Here is a 17,269-nt window from a genome sequence, read left to right as displayed (position 1 = left end):
GACGGTCGCCAGATTTTTATTTATTTTTTAACTTGGCGGCACACGCTGCCGTGTGTATACTTCTGTACCATAGTTATATTACAAATTTCAAAAGTAAATAATTTCTACCACGTTTTATTTTGGAGATGATATTTACTTCTCCCTTAAGCTAGAACTAAACTAAAACGATGCAACCAACATTTCAAACGCAATCAAAACGACATACAAACAAAAGGATATTAACATGATTATTTATAGTATGTTCTGCACAGGCCCCACTTGATATGATATCAAGTTAGCAAGTCAACGCAGCAATAATGTACGTCATTTCCAGACACAGAATTTAAAATAATAAGTCAAGCAGAAGTTACTCTAGACGGTCAGTAAAAATAACAAAATAAATAAAGTGATAAAAGACTCATCGTTGTCAAAATTTAAGAAGCCAGGATTTTATGGGAGCTCGTTCATTTTTAATGCCAATCATGTCACTTCTTTGTTTCTCCACTCGCCTAGTTATACGAGTAGGTGGTTGAAAATGAAAAGTCGATTGATTTGATTCGCTTGTATGTGATGTGAGAGATATGAGAAGACAAAATAATGCGTCTATGCCACTTCTAGTTAACTTCTATTACTTCGAATTCTTTGTTCGTAGCCTATAGCGAGCAATAAGTTACTGTAGTATATATTCGTTCGTTCATGGACTTGGCTCCGACGAACCAATCTCGCCTTCGGGCTATGCGGCAAATCTGGACAACCAACTTTAGATTGCTTACTTTATTTACTGGTAAATGAAATAAATTTAGATGATAGAAGCTTAACCATTTTTATGTATTACAAGCAAGATGTCCCCAGGTGAGCCAAAATTGATTGGGAAGGCAAAAGATAAAAGATTTCAGTTTTATGGAAATCAAAAGATAATTAAAATATTTTGTTTTTGAAATTCAAATAATTAGCACTTTACAAAGAAGAAAAATCACGAGAGAATTATAAATTTTATTTTCGATGGTTTTCAGTAAATTAACACTAAACTTTGACCTTTATGAAAGGGACAATGTTCGCGATAGGTGCTCGCTTTGAGCTCATTGAACTACTGAACTTTGCTTACGGTTGCGATTGCCACACCGCTCACATTCCCGCAGCAATGACATCCATTCTCCCGAACACTGTCAATTATCGCAATTTAGTTCAATATTTGAATACAATGATTTGCGTTGGATTTAGGCACAAACTTCCGAGTGATTAAACGTCCTAGTACTTTCACAATGAACTAGTTTTGTTAACCAAATGTAATGTCAGGAACAATGATAGCGTTTGCATTAAAGAACAATCGGGTTCTCCAACGCTCGAGGAAAGTGACGAGCGCTCGGCAACATAGCGCGGTCGTGGTATATTTAGCCGGTACATAAAGCTTCGCTTACAAATTTAATTGCATCGTCGATCGCCGGCCGCGAGACGCAAATAGCCGTTCGTCCCTGAACCTAAACGAACTTTCTCCCGTCCGATGCAGCGCAAACGTCGAGAAAATATTTGTTAGTTTGCTTCAAACAGGCGCAGACTTGCCTGGATTCGAGTGTTCGCTACACCGTGAGTAATGCACTTGCAAGATGCCGTCTCTCACGGGATCCGACTTTCCTTTTGATAAATGTAAAATATTTGGAATCACCGATGTTTGCAATTTCAGCCTGAGATGGAGCGCATATTCATGCACCATATTATAGCATCGGTCAGCACCGTCTGCCGAGCACAGAACTTCCAAGAGTAATTTTGAGAATTAATGGCTAAATTATGCATAGTTCGCTCTGAATTGTCGCTGCTGTGCCGCTCGACTGCGTAATGAACCCGCTGCAATGCTGACCATGTACGTAGAGCGGTCGTAAAATATAGCATTAATAAAATGTTTTGGAATCGAAAGCGAGATTGGAAAGGTATATATTACAGGCAATGGGCACAGATCAAGTGTAGTTTGAAAGTGTCGTTGTTGGCTATGACTGTGAATGCCATTCGTACTGCAATACGCATTGTGGTGTTGCATCGATCATTTTAGTGTCGTCGCTTGAAACAGAATGAGGGGAGCGCTGTGTTGCACACTTTGGTGCGTGCCCACACGCTTACGCTTATTCACCATCACACAATGCATACAATGCACACGTAAATACATCTTCACCCGACTTCGCTGCATAATCACGTGAATTTGCAAGTAAAATGACGAGACACGGCACTTTTTAAGCTTCATTGCAAAACCTTATTGTCTCGGCTAAGCGGCGATTTGTTTATAAGGACCAAAATTTGACGGAAGGTCGAATAGTCTGTAGTTTATATAAATGATTACGTTTTATGAAGTTAATAAAGGGTTCGTGTATCATTTGGATGCAATTTATGCAGGCATGCATCGTTGCGTCGATCACGCCCTAAAAACAGAACTAACGAGCCAGGGTCTGCATGGGAAAGGAAATCAGCGGTTCTTGGCGACGGGAAACACAGACAGACCTCAGACGATAATTTGTAACCACTTAAACAATATAAGGGTTTAATTTACCAAGGAGAATTACCGTTATTACGTTTTCACAGTGCAACCTACTTAGTTTTCATACGGTAAGAACATTTTACTTGATATTGCGGATTCATTTACTTACAAGTAACAATATCAAATAATTTGAAAGTTTTCGTTTCAGGAAACAAATAAGATATCATCAGTATACGCGAATATGTACTTTTTTTACTTCGGTTTCTAACGATACAACATACTTTATGTATATTAACAACGCACCCAAAACCATATTCATACGGATGCATTTACCAAATTCGGAATAATACAAGCCAAGCAGAAGTGGCATACATGATTTATTATGTCACCATCTGTCAAAAACCGCATACCTATCAAACAGTTGAACTCACGCAGGCACTCAATACAATGGAGTATACGTTTAAATCATAATTAAAAATTTGGTACTATAAGTACCAAATCAAATAATCATGAATGTCAAGAAAACACAAGCCAGGCAGATGTCACATAAATTTGCCACAATCAAGAACCTTTTTCGTAAGGATTTGATATTACTGTAGTCGTAATTTTCATAATTATGTGACTGTATTCGACGTTGCTTTCCTCGGTCTTCATAACGAGTTTGTTATACATATTCAAGACGTTATACAAATCGGCGATACCCTTCAGAGGCCTCCCCTCGTACAAGCTTCACGCACCACTTGTGTCTGAGTCATCGCCTCAAACATCGAGGGAACATGTTCATTCGTTAAAAAACTAAGCCAAGGTCGACTTTTGTTAAGTATTATTATTATAAAAACATTCGTGAAACGGCCTGTTAGGAGTGTGATTAATACACGTAAAGCAAAAGCTGTGGTAATTACTATGGGAATGTATTCAAATTCTAGGTTTTTTTCTTTTGGTTTGTTTTAGGAAATAGACAGCTGTAAAAGGATAGTATATTATCTTCCAACTCTTTTAGTGTCTATCAAGTTTAGAATAATATCGGGTTTAAATAGATGTTTTTGTTCAGCAAGACAATAATGTACGGTCCAAAATAACGTGATAGCTAATCAATGTGACATTTCTACTCAACGCAGCTGTATACCGGTTATGTACAAAGTGAAGTGCCGATCCACGCCTATAAAATGCCACAACATATATCGTCTATGTAGATATTTAATACAGAAAGACAGTTTTAAAAATATATCTGTAGGTTTTTTCATTTTTGACATAAGCTTTTATGTCGTCAGAGAGATGAGTTACGTTGAACGCGTAATTAAAATCATTTTGGTGCAGTAAACCGAAAACTTCAACTGTGTTGACAAGTATATAGTATATAGTATAAATATAACTTGTAAGATTTTATCAGTCTTTATTATTAATCTAAGTACAGACCGTTGACGATACATGTGAAACTAAACAAAAGCTTGTAACTATGACAGAAAATATCTAAATTCTTAAAACCCATTTGATTTTTCATACTGTCTGTATCTGTTTTTAAGGCGTTCAATTTTGCACTTTTTCTGGTTTAGGATAGATTCTGGTTTGGGCAGATTCTTGTTACGGCAGATTGCATGTTATAACAGCGTGGGGTTTTAAGTAACAAATTCATTAAAAACAGTGAATTTAAAACTTCATCAGACAGATATACATACATATAAGACTAATTAGCGATTTGTACTACATTATTTTATTACCAGTCATATTAATTTTCACGATACCTTCAATTCAATAAAAATAGCGTGTTTTCGTATGTACTGGACCTTCTATCTCACTTATGTTGTGTTACGGGGCTGACTGAACAAAACAACTATGGTCGGTGGGCTCGTCTCAAGGCCACTACGTGACCAGACTGCTTTTTGTCGACTAAAAATGCGATACACTATAACTTCCCGCCAAATTAATCATAGAGATAAAATTTATTCAGCTGTTATTCTGAGTATCGAATCCATTTCATTGAATAAATTAAACTATGTATGTAAATTTATATTTAAAAATCTTAATATTAACTCATACATACATATTATCACGCTCACGACTGTGTACGCCCCAGAGCCAAGTAAAAAGGGTAGACAGAACCTAGGGATTTCATTTGCCATGATTCTGACAAATCTCACTCGCTTCCTCTATACTAATCAATCTCTTCATGCATACTTCACTTAAACACCATTTAGCACCAACGTCACACTTTCATCCGCTGCTGTTATTGTCAGGTGCAAAGAAGCACGCAGGACAACATAATGGATTTTATTGTACGGGCGATTGCGTTACTTCACCTGTCCTCATTATTTACTCAAAAGCAGCAACGGGCGATTTGTTTTCTATACTACCTGTCAATCGCAAACTCATACCACAAACTATTTCCGTCAAGCAATGCATGTTGCCTTTTTTTGCAGACGTAACAATATAACTAGAATTTTAAAATTCATATCAGATCTGCAAGATCTGTCTAATGTGACTGCACAATGAGGGAACGGCAGCTAGATCGGTAACAGAATGCAAATAGCCTTATTTCAAATAGTAATTTCCTTTATAGTTTAGTTAGCACGTACCTAGCTTCAGGATCTTGAAAATTGGATGGAGAAGAATTTGCCACGAAATTTCATTATTTTCATTATTATTATTCTATGCCATATTTATTTAATGTCATCTTGAAACAACACCATTTTTTTAAAATGTATACTAAGCTAAAATATTTGTTAAACATATGGTACATATTAAGCAAGAATAAAAAAATATATAACATTGTTGACAACAAAAACCTTTGTATTTATATTTTTGTTACAGAAGTATTAAATAATGATGATCGTCCTACCCAATGCGCCATATTTGTAACAATGAGTTACCAGTCCCGCCAAATAGATGCGCTTACGCATATGAATTACCACATTACTGGATGGTTTGGTAGTTTAATATATTGACAGTTGACAGTTTGATATATATCTAAACAAAAAATAATCTAAGAAATTATTGCCCTAAAATTATATATTATTGATAACCGAAGGAAGCTTATACCAAGCAGCAGATGATGATGATACTAGCTACTCCCTTGGGTTTCGCTTCCGTCACAATTTAATTTTTATACCGAAATATTATAATATTAGGTATTTTGACCTGATTGTCGACGCATGTATTGTCGACTCTAGTTGTAAATGCAGACTTTTTAAATATCTCTGTGTTGTATAAATAACAATAAAAAGTTGTAATTGCATTTCAAACGGCGTGCACTTCACAATTTTCCGCTCGTAAATATATGTTTTGAAACGCAACAAAATATGTATGACGTTTAACGTCACTGACTGACCTGTACCTGTACACAATAATTGCAAATGCTGTCATTTATCTACTTTTTCGTCTCCACTTTGTACGGTTGTATTGTATCCTAATTGTGAGACCATTCGCACGTACAATCATCTTTCACAACATTAGTCAGCTCTTCTCGGGTTTTCCCCTTCTGCCAGTGTCAGGGGGGATATCGGATATGTCGAGTGATTCCAACTATTTGAGGATTGTCATCAAAGATCATTAAGATTTTCTTGATGCTGGCGTGATAAGTACCGTCAGTCGCAAAGTCAGCTTCAAATCTTCTAAAAAAATAACCTTTTTTTTATTTACTCAATAAAAAATGGCGCACGCAAATGAGTCATTTCCAGTATAATTTCCTTAGCACTGTATTGTGCAATAATTCGCTCGTGATTCTTTTAAAGTAACAAGCAAATATAGATCTTATTCTGATGTAGAATACTCGAAATGCATCTGGTGTGGCCACGTGCTCACTGGATCTTTGAGTAATCAGTGTAGGTAGGTGCTAGTGTTTTATAGTCGGTTGATTGAAACGTAGGCGGTGAATAAAGTCTTCATTCATTAACTTGACCTATAAATTGAACACGAAAAATAACCTCGCGGTTTTTGATGCTAGGATTTTATAGCCAATTTAATTTTCAAGCCATTTTTGTCCCTTTGTGGAAAATAGCAATACCCTGTCTCGAACAAATCTATATATAGAAAACTTTGTTATTCCCGCAGAGAATAGAACAGTCCACGCTATATCTTTTATTTTTTACCATCACTTTCTGAAACCCATATAAGAGTGCACGTAATCCTTAGCGTCTTTGTCAGCGTAAAACAGTTACTTTTGACAGTATAATTATTTTTTTGTGATTAATGTGTTTACTCATGCCAACTTACTCATTCCTAGAACCAATATTTTTATGTGATAGTCAATTAAGTCACCCAATTATAATCTTTTGGGTGTTGACTATATGCATATCAAATTTCGTTAGGTACATATTATTTTTCTTCATCCGTTGCGCAATCTCACTTCGAACAAGGAGACCATTATTAATGGCTCATATAACTCTATAGTTGTCATAACATTTACATTAATTCGCACATACCTTTTTTTATTTCCCAGACGTTGCGGACCTTGTTGCAAAGGTTCGTGGTCACTGGGCGACTGACTCAGCAAGCTGTTGTTTAGTATATAATTATGCAACGCGAAAGTTTAAAAGTAGTTTAAAATTTTAACATTCTTTGAACACGATATTTTGTGACCAAATTTTAATTACATAACTGTTATATTTATTTACACTAAAACATCTTCAATCATTATTTATCTAAATACTTCCAGATAAGATAACCTCCACGAGTTTTATGAGCTTTATCGCCCAAAAATGTAACGGATCTTATCTCGCATTTTAGCAGAGATAAACTTGTTTACTTCATATTTTGCTGCACCGTAATACGTGCATTATTTACTTGTGTTATTTTCAATGCAAATTATTATATAAAAACTTCCATTCATTTCCCATAGAAAAACAACCAAAATCATATTCTTGATTTAAGTTTTCATTTAAAAAACGTTGATATTTTTCCTGTGACATCATAATATAAAACATTCCACGGCGTGATTATTACGATATCAATTTAGCAAAATTTTATCAGCAAATTAAATCTTTGTGAAAATAGTAAAAAAAAACATGGAATAGTCCGGATTAAGTCGTAAAGAACACAGTGCAATTTTAGCACTATTGCAGCCAGCTGCAATTTCGGGAAAGCGCACTTTTGCCAGGTTGTCGACGGGAAACGGAAACCAGATGTGCACCGAAGCGCAGTTAATGCATGCCACTGCCGAAATTGCATTTTTAGGGCCCCACCAATTTGGGTATGGTGCAACGAATTTAACTTAAGAGGAATACTACACAGACAATTTATTTATTATAGGAATGTATAAAGTACTACGCTAATTCAAATCATTTATTCAGAAATTAGACCTTCACAGGCACTTTTTCTCGTCAATTTAGTTTATATTTATAGTTATTTCTCACAAGCTACAAACTACTGCTACTTGCAGTAGTTGCATTTCGTCGTTTTTTATGCGAATATAAGTAAAACGTTGAAAGCTAATTCAGTTATTTGAATTTTTTAAAATTTAATTTGCAGTTATCTATTATTTTTCGAAATACCATGATATTATTTTAGAAAAGGAAAATATACGCTTGCCTATAATAAATAGTTAACTAATTGATCTTAAAAGTTTCATAATAAATAAATTCACGAACGGACTCCTCTTAACAACCGAATGCAAAAATTGTTGTGTAAGTTTTTTTAAAACGAAAATGGTAATTCGACGCTTTGACGTTTGCGGAAATACAGGTAGAGAGCTCACCTGTTTTTGATGTATTGCCATTTCGGCTGTTCCATTTTCAAACCTAGTATTGAAACAAATATGAGAGCGGAAATATATTTAAAATTTGTTAGAAATGCAAATAAAATACCTACTTAATTTATTTGAATACTAGATTTTGCCCGCGACTTCGCCCGCGTTGATTTTTCTACGGAAGCGAAACAGATTATTTTCATTTATTATTATTTTCGAAATTCACGATTTATTTATAATTAACTTAGCTTATTGTATGTAGATTTTTTTATAATATATGAAAATTGATTTTATAATTGAACGAAATACCTATTAATTTAGCGTTTATACTTAAGCAAAGATAAAATTAAACAAAATTTTATTTTGTGTTGTTATTTTTGGAACAAAAACACGTTTTCGTCGTTATTTGAATAAAAACTAGAGCGTGCCTTGTCAAAGCGCAACCTCGGATCAATCTAAGTTTGATAGATCTTGGAAGGCTGGAAAAAATCGTGCGCAGTTTTTCTTCAAGGCCATTTTGTCATAGTGTGAATCTGAAGAGCGATGTTGTTTATTCAGGCACCCAAACCTACTCGAATGGTGAATTGTAATGATTCACGGAACAAAAGAATAGGTGCATAAAGTAGGTTTAATCTTGTTCATTCACACACCAAATAAAGAAAAACAATCTTGACATGTCATTAGCGAAATATTCAATTTAAAAAATAAAAATCTTCGCACATTGCAATAAAGTATTTTCTAATAATAATTAACACTATTATTGTAAATTGTTTATGAATTTTTAAAATGTATGAGTGAGTACCTATTTTGAATAAAAAGACACCTCAAGATTGTCCACCTTTTTTATGGCGGCTACACACTATCTCCGAACTCAGATGCCGACGAGATAGAATGAACATTGCATAGTTTGTATGAGAAGTTTTATTTAGCGCAATAAAAACCAGCAATGTACCATGCCGAATCCGTCAAAGTTGGGCGCATTGTTTGCCGATAAACAAACGCATTATAATGTTTCGTGAACCTATCCATAGAATCAAGTAGGTACCTAGGTAGGTAATTCAGTACATTTTAACGAGACATGTGAATAATAAATATTATATTAGGTAGGTATCTCCTGTAATTAATATCCATTGAGCATGAATAGAATTGATCAATTTCATTTTTATACAAAAAAATATCGTACATTATAGAAACCACAGGTTAAAACATAGTTAAACATATGGACCTACCTATAACGTGAGCATAGGTAGGTAGGTAAGCATAAAAAGACAAATTTGATTGCTTCGAATATAAATTTTGAAAATAATTTCTATAAACTTTCTTTGCAATCTCTAACTCCAATCTATTTATAACTAAGCTACTGCTCACAGATTTTCTTTCATAATTAGGTATCTACTTATTTATGTAAACATAAAACTATTATATTATACTTAAATAGGTATGTAGATCACACGATGAAAAAAGTCTTACTCATGAATTTCGCTATTATTAATTTTTCAACGTAGGTAGGTACTTCCAAAGATTAAGCTAGAACAAACTCTCCAGCTTAACAGAATTAAAATTCCACAATAAAATGCATAGGTAAGTAGATGGAGTTAAATACCTAGGCAATGTTAGTACATTAAGGGTAGTCCCTTACTAATTGTAGATAACCTACCTATCCAGTTTCTCCCCATCTCAGTCTAACTTTTTAACATTCCCTGTTAACATTTTAACAGGTTTTATAAAACGAAAGGATATAAACATTATGTCCACTTACCTGCCACGTCCTGCAATGTTATCTAAATTCAATAGACGTGGACCGGTTCCCAGCCAGTCTATCTAAATTCTATAGGACCAGTTTTGCTGGCCAGCCGACTCGAGGGAGTTTTAAAGTTGTTCGCTGCTTGCTATCAGTTGGCCGGCGATAAGTTTTATCAATGTTTAGTTATGAAAACTGCAGTCTATTTTTAGCGGAGATAATGCACAAAAAACCCTTTTGATATATTAATAACATAGGTACCTACTTAGTTATTTTTAAAATACTACCAAAGCCGAAGACTCTAAGATTCCAACAAGTAAACAATATCAATTTATTTGAGAATATAAGATTCTAATAAGAAATGACCTTACCTGATTCTATCAGACACGATTTCGGGCTTGGAGTTTCTCTTAGCGGGTGTAACGGCATGTGTCGGGGCATGAGTGGGGCTGGCCGAGGGCTCGGAAGGCGCCGACGGGGGCGAGCAAGACCCTGAGCTTGACAGGCTGAAGGCCCTGGTGCGGGCGTCGGCTATCACCGGCGTGCGGCCTGACCTCGCTCGGCGGCGTCTCTTTTTCTCTTCATCAGCCCTCACGGCGGCTCCTGGAGGCGCCCAGTCCAGATCTTTCTTCAAATGCCCGCGACCGCAGCGACAACCGCAAGCTTTGAACGCCAAATCATAGCCCTTCTTCGTCCATAGATTCTGATGCCTCTGCCTCTCTGACCAGGACCGCGCTCTGCCGCATGACTTCAGATAAGCGAGCACGCCGCCTTCCCATTGCTCGAAGCACTCTCGGTGCATGTACCGGCCGGAGGCGCACGTGTCGTTGTTGCATAGCACGCGGACCGCATCTTCTATGCGCACCGGTTCCCGAGGGCGAAGGCACTCTCCGGGAACGCAGCACCCACGGACATCGTCTGCTTCCCGTTCGCCGGTGGCGCCTTGCCGCCGCGGTGCCATGCCGCGATCGACTTGAACGAAATCGAACGTAAATAGGGAGCGCGTCACACAAGACACATGCTCGCCAGAGCGCGCGCGGCCGACTAATAACCGCGATGAACGAAAGCGAAATTTCAAGAGCGCAGCGTCGCGCCGCGCCGCCGCGCCATCGTCGTTGCACGGCACGCGGGCCGGCGGGGCTGACCTTGCGGCGCGCGGGGTGCGGGGGTGCAAGCGAGGGGCGGGGCGAAGCTGCTGCCGCGGCGGCAGCGGCGGTGGGGAGAAAGTGCCTGGCAAATTTTCACTTTCGCATCGTGATCATGGTAGCTGCAGAGGCCGGGGCGGCTTGCTATTGGATGACCATTGGATTTGTCATTGCATTGCAATGATAACATTTATATTTCTATATAAAGCGGTAGCCAAGAATTGAATGAGCTGACTACTACATACCTACGCAGGCTACGTAGGTACCGGAAAGATGATTTGTTTTAGTTACAACACGCGTCCCTTCACATCTTCTGTGAAATGATTTTTAAGTAAAAAATATCTTAAGCAAAGCACTAGCTACTTATTTGGCAAAGATTCAAGATTCCAAAACAGGTTTCTGTTAATAAAAGGCGTTTTATTTCCCTTTCCTTGCTCATCAACCGTGAACCGAATTCGTAAGGATTTTTATGCATCCTGATTATAGAAATCAATGGCTATTCAAAGGTCACACGTGGATTTAATGGGACAAATAAATATAAAGAGCTCCACATCATAGCTGAATCAGAAACTGGTTTAATAATTGTGATTTTCGTTGGGAGTTCAATAGGTACAATAAACGTGTATGATTTCATTAATTTCATCACATCAAATATATTTATTAGGCTTACTAACTAAACCAAAATTAGGTACAAGTTATTGCAATAACAATATGTATTTATAAGTAGGTATACAAGAAAACTTCACACAACCAAGGTACTATCTACTAGATATTTTGTTACACCCTGTACAAGTGTACAATACATGTACAGATGATAGGTATTATTAAAACACAAGTGAAAAATTTACTGTGACAATGACAGTTTTATAATATGGACTTTCCCAAGTTTTACACAATGACAATAAATTTAACTAAAGGTATACTTTATCAAGAGCATATATATTTATATTTATATAATATATTAATATATATTTATTTAGAGCATATATTTTTTACAATTTTCTGAGCTTGTCATCTATCCGATTTTCTGCTTTAACTTTTAGTCCATTACACCATGGCAAAATGACCAAAATCTGATATCAAATCGCTGAGATGTTTACATTCACGACACGGCTAAGAAAAGTACAGATTTTTTTTACTGAGGTATTCGACTGAGAAAAATACAGAACTTTTTTAACGCGGTATTACGCATTATTTTGGTAGGACCGCCGAGGGTCCACTTGCCTCACACGTGTCCCTTTGAATTCCCCTGTTTAATGCAATGCGATCACCTGGTAGTAAGAAATTGGGTCACACGTTTGCTGGTACTACCTTTATTCCCTCTGTAACCCTCCAGCCTTGAACCGGTTGGGAAAGATGGACTCCTTTTGAATCCATTTAGAATGTTTTTTACAATTTATTCAAGCCGCCGCAAAATACTTGAATATGATTGTTGTTGTTTTTTTGGATTTCTGATTAGCTATTGCATTTTTTTCGAAAAATAATTGATTTTTTTTATTATTAAATATTTAAATAAATTTAATTTTTTTTAATTATTAAAAATTTAATTAATTTTTTATTATTATTATAAAACTATATATTTTTATAAAGGTTAGTTAGGTCTCGGTTGATTAATGGGGGGTCCATTAATTAAGTAATATTGATTGGTTTCAAAATTAATCAAAATATCATTTTAATCGCAACCCTTGGAAAATGAGTAGGTAGGTAATATAAGTTGAGTGAGCATTTCTTCAAAAGACAACTTAATTATTTAGTACCTGTCTATAAAATTAATGATTACTTTTTCATATAAATATATGATAAATATCGCTTTCCAAATTCACGGTAATCTAATGACATTTTCAATAAAAGAAGATAAGCGCACTGCGCATCTTTTATGCACATACCTACTTACAATACAGCTAACACGTCTCAATACTTGCGGAGACGAACCAAAGGGGTCAAGGAGAACAGCCCTTCTTGAAGAAAGGGAATTCTGTTCTGTTATCCGCTTAATGGCTATCCCCTATTTACACACGTGCGCAAGCGCAGAATAGCTTGGTATAAGTATGAATGAGATTTGTTCTGCCTCCTCTGGTTCTCATGAGCTAGTAAAATTACGCAGTTTTTTTGTGAGTGTGCTCTTGTATTTTGGTTTCATTGTGTATTACGTACTACGCATTTGTTTTTTGTGTTTTCGTTCCCTCCTTCCGGAAGTTTGTTATCAATGAAATAATCATGTAAAATAATGAGAAATATAATGAGAAATATAATGAGAAATATAATGAGATATTATTTATTTAAATACATAAGAATGTCTTTTAAATTACATTATAGTTTAGTTATGCGCACTTATTGATTAAATTATAAATTTTTTCTGCAAGATTTGTATAAATAAATAAGATATATATCCCTATACATAATATGGATATCCATTTCGAGTTACGACTATACATAGGTACCTATACCATCCTTTTTCGCGCTAATTCTGATGGACCTGTGCCAAGCGATGGATGAGAATCCATCGCTTTCTCGTCACCCAAACAATGTCAACTGACCAGCATCTGGTGGTTTACCAACCGGTCACTGGGGAGACCTATGCCCGGCAGTGGGTTGACATCTGTGGACAACTGTCGCTGGAAGGCATCGTAATGATCGTCGCGCTGCGCTATCAATCGTCTTTGTCTTCCTCAGCGTTTTGGAAAGCCATAAATGGAAGTAAATTATATTCGTGTCAAATAGTGTCAATCGTCCGACAACTGGAGATGCCGACGACCGTGTTAAGTGGAGACGAAAAAGTAGGAAAGCGGACCCTGGGCCCCGACGCTCAATGGGTGAGGAACCGGGAAAACGATCAGATGAGATAGGTTAAAAAAAGAAAAACCTGCATAAAAATAATTGTGAACTATTTTTTGCTCGCGGCTTCGCCCGCGTGATATCCCACTGGAGCAGTTATTTTTCCGGGATAAAAGGTACCCCATGTCCTTCTCCGTACTTCAAACTATATATATACAAAATTTTAAGAAGTTTGGTTGATTAGATAGAGCGTGAAAAGGTACATATAACAAAGGAACAAACTTAATATTTTCGCATTTATAATATTTATAATATTGGTAGTTAGGATTCTGAAATACCTAAAAACAGTAGATAAAAGCACGATCCCTGGACATTTTAAAACACAGGACAGGACTAATTAGGATGGCGGACCTTTTCTGCTAGAACGAGCAGTAGTATCTACCTACATAATATGTCACTTTACTTATATACCCATACAAAGAACCAATGAGTTCCAGATGTTTATAATCGATCTAGTACTCAATTATACTGACACAATAATGATAATGATAAATAATAGGTACAATATATACTTTACTAGTTGCGCCCCGTGGGAATTTCGTAATAAAAAGTACCGACACTATGTTTTATTCCAAGTTATATTCTAGCCGTGTACCTACCAAATTTCATAACAATCCATCCAGTAGATTGTGCGTGAAAGAGTAACAAACATAAACACAAAGTGAGTAAGTACATCCTCATAAACTTTTGCCTTATAATATTAGTAGGATATACATATATATGTAATTTATTTTAATCAAATCAAATCATTTATTCAGAAATTAGGCCTTCTCAGGCACTTTTTCACGTCATATTCCAAATTAAATGATGTTTACCAAAGCTACAAACTACTGCGTTTCGGAACGACCGTTGCTGAGACATATTATGATTGTGATCAAGTGCTGATGAAAGATATATATATATATATATATATATATATATATATATATATATATATATATATATATATATATATATATATATATATATACATGTATAGGATCGGTTTAGGATCTATATATATATAGGATCGGCTCCCGACGAGGGAACTCCCCAACAGCTCTCTGCATGGACGCAATTTTTGTGGCACGCGATATGCTTAATAATATTAGCATAAATGCTTGACTTAAGGTTCTTTTTTTTTTTATTTATTCGCAAACGAATGTTTTTGGAACGCGGAACCCTAAACGTTATTTTTTATTTGACCCACATCCACAGCGCATTTGTTAAAGGAATAAATTATTTAATTATTACTTTTATAGGTCACGGCATAATGGGGCAGGTGCTGTGTGGAAGACACCTGCAATGGGGTCCTTCAAGGTCTTGGCACATGCGCTTTTTTTCTTATTGTTTTTTTAGGGTTATGCACTAGTTACGAGACCACATGGTGCTCACAGTGCGTATGCTCAAATGTTTGTGCCATGAGGACGTTTCCGACGTTACTAAATAGGTAATAGTGAAAGTAGGTACTTTATTACATCTTACATTATTTAATGTCAGAACGATTTTATTGTATTCAATATATTATTAAACCGTTTGAGGAGTACACTCGTTGGGAGCCGATCTGGTGAACCATCATCACAATGTATTGTCGTACAAAAAAAAATGTGTACAAACAAAAAAAAACACTGTAATCCGTTGAAAATATCTGCATCAAAATTTATTTGTCCACCCGAACAAACATACATATTACTTTCGTACATAACCACAAGTTATATAAAAGCTTGTAAAAATGTTACTGGCGACTTTATAGTAAACATGCACGTGATACGAAAAAAAAATTGCATTTTTTTTTTCATTTTTAACTACTACGTAGTTTAACCATATGACCACAAGCATGGTCAACTCTGTGTGGTCTCACACTGAATAACCCTATTTTCGTTACGGGTCAGCCTTCAGGCAGGATGTGCAGTCTACCTACATACCTACATATATAAGTAGATAGACTGGTTTTTAATACATAGTTTGGTCTTGTGTGCGGTCTGTTCTTGCTATGTGCTATTCCCGTCTGGAGATAAAAATATTGACATTTTTAGGTTAATACTCGTAAATACATGGCGGCTTTTTTATGCTAGTTTTCGATTGCAAAATAGATATCGTTAGAGTAATCTATAGCGAATAAGTTTTTTTACAAAAATTACATTTTTGACACAAGCTTTTTGTGGTCAGAGAGATTGAGACAAAAAGATATTCTTGGTATATCTCTTGTTCTGCGATCTTCCAGTATCCAGAAGGCAAATTTCCCTGGAAGTTATTGCAGCTAGCTTTACATCCGTCACTTTAGCGAGGGAACAAATTGTGGTATTTCTTGTCTACGGGCTAACGCCGTGAATTACTTGTAAAAATTATAAATTTTAAATTCTATAGTAATCCACCTTCAATAAATTTAAATATTTCTCCATCGAATATCCATCCCTGTCGAACATAAATACGGGCGGCCATACCACACTTATCCAGAACCGGTGGGCCTTGATCTCACAAAGGAACCCTGCGATCCGACGATGCTAACCTTGGGTTATTTTTAACCGAGACTGCATTCGAATCCTGTCCGACAACTCTTCCGAGTATTACATAATGCGAAATTGCACTTTTCTTTTTGTGTTTCGAAGTTTTTTTTTATCCTTGAGCTGAGAGCGTGTGGCCAATCTTTGTTTCGGCGGTTTTACAAAACAACGACTATGTAGAAAGTAATGTGTTTAGTATAAAATTAATAGGTTTCCCAAATAACTCGGCTGAATGTACTTTCAAAATTTAAAATTTTTATTATGTGTTATTGGTGCGATGGATTGATTCCTGAATGAATATTTTTTTCACTAGTTCAATACTTTTGAAGATAGTGTTATTTGTTTGCAATAACGAAATGGCCGCGGCGGAGATCGCCGCAGTCGTTTTTAATAAAGTTATTGTTATTCTTTTGTTTAACATTGTTTGCAAGCTGCAATAGTTTTATGATCAATAAATATGTCAAAAGTTGAAACACTTGCTATTACTGCTGTATAGCTATGACTACTATGAAAATGATAGGGAATAATTAGGTTCATTTGTGATAGACACAAGCAGGAAAAACAGGTATATTCAATTAAAATATTGCATACCATAATCCATTGAATTGCAAATGTCAAAAAACATCCTTACGAAAGGATTATCATAAAGAATGGACCGTGTAATCATTGACATAAAAGCTAATTTATAAATACGGACTTAAATAATTGTGCAAAACTAAAATAAGAAGGAAATCATTCGAAGCAAAGCCAGAGCCTAGAAATAGTTCAGAGTTCAAATTCGTACTTAATGGGACCTGAGGACACTTTAATCCTTACTCTCTGTACTCCTTATGATTTATAATTTTGGAAGTCGTAAATGTAAAAGGGAAACATCGTCGATTTTCGGGTTATGATTTATAATCATGATTGTACGAATACGCGCAGCTGCATTTTCACACATTT

At 35.9% G+C, this 17,269-nt stretch overlaps 1 protein-coding gene across 1 annotated transcript in view; it reads right to left on the bottom strand.

Moving 5' to 3' along the window:
- The window catches only part of heca (headcase), a 57,266-nt gene extending 46,278 nt beyond the window's left edge, over positions 1-10,988 (bottom strand). Inside the window, exon 1 of the mRNA XM_053756286.2 lies at positions 10,236-10,988. Within this exon, the coding sequence (XP_053612261.1) occupies positions 10,236-10,825 (590 nt within the window). The 5' untranslated portion in view covers positions 10,826-10,988. The remainder of the gene's footprint in view (positions 1-10,235) is intronic.
- Positions 10,989-17,269: the final 6,281 nt, after the last annotated feature.

This window comes from Plodia interpunctella, chromosome 16 (assembly GCF_027563975.2).
Source record: "Plodia interpunctella isolate USDA-ARS_2022_Savannah chromosome 16, ilPloInte3.2, whole genome shotgun sequence".
NCBI lineage: Eukaryota > Metazoa > Arthropoda > Insecta > Lepidoptera > Pyralidae > Plodia > Plodia interpunctella.
This window is presented reverse-complemented; position numbering and strand designations above follow the sequence as displayed.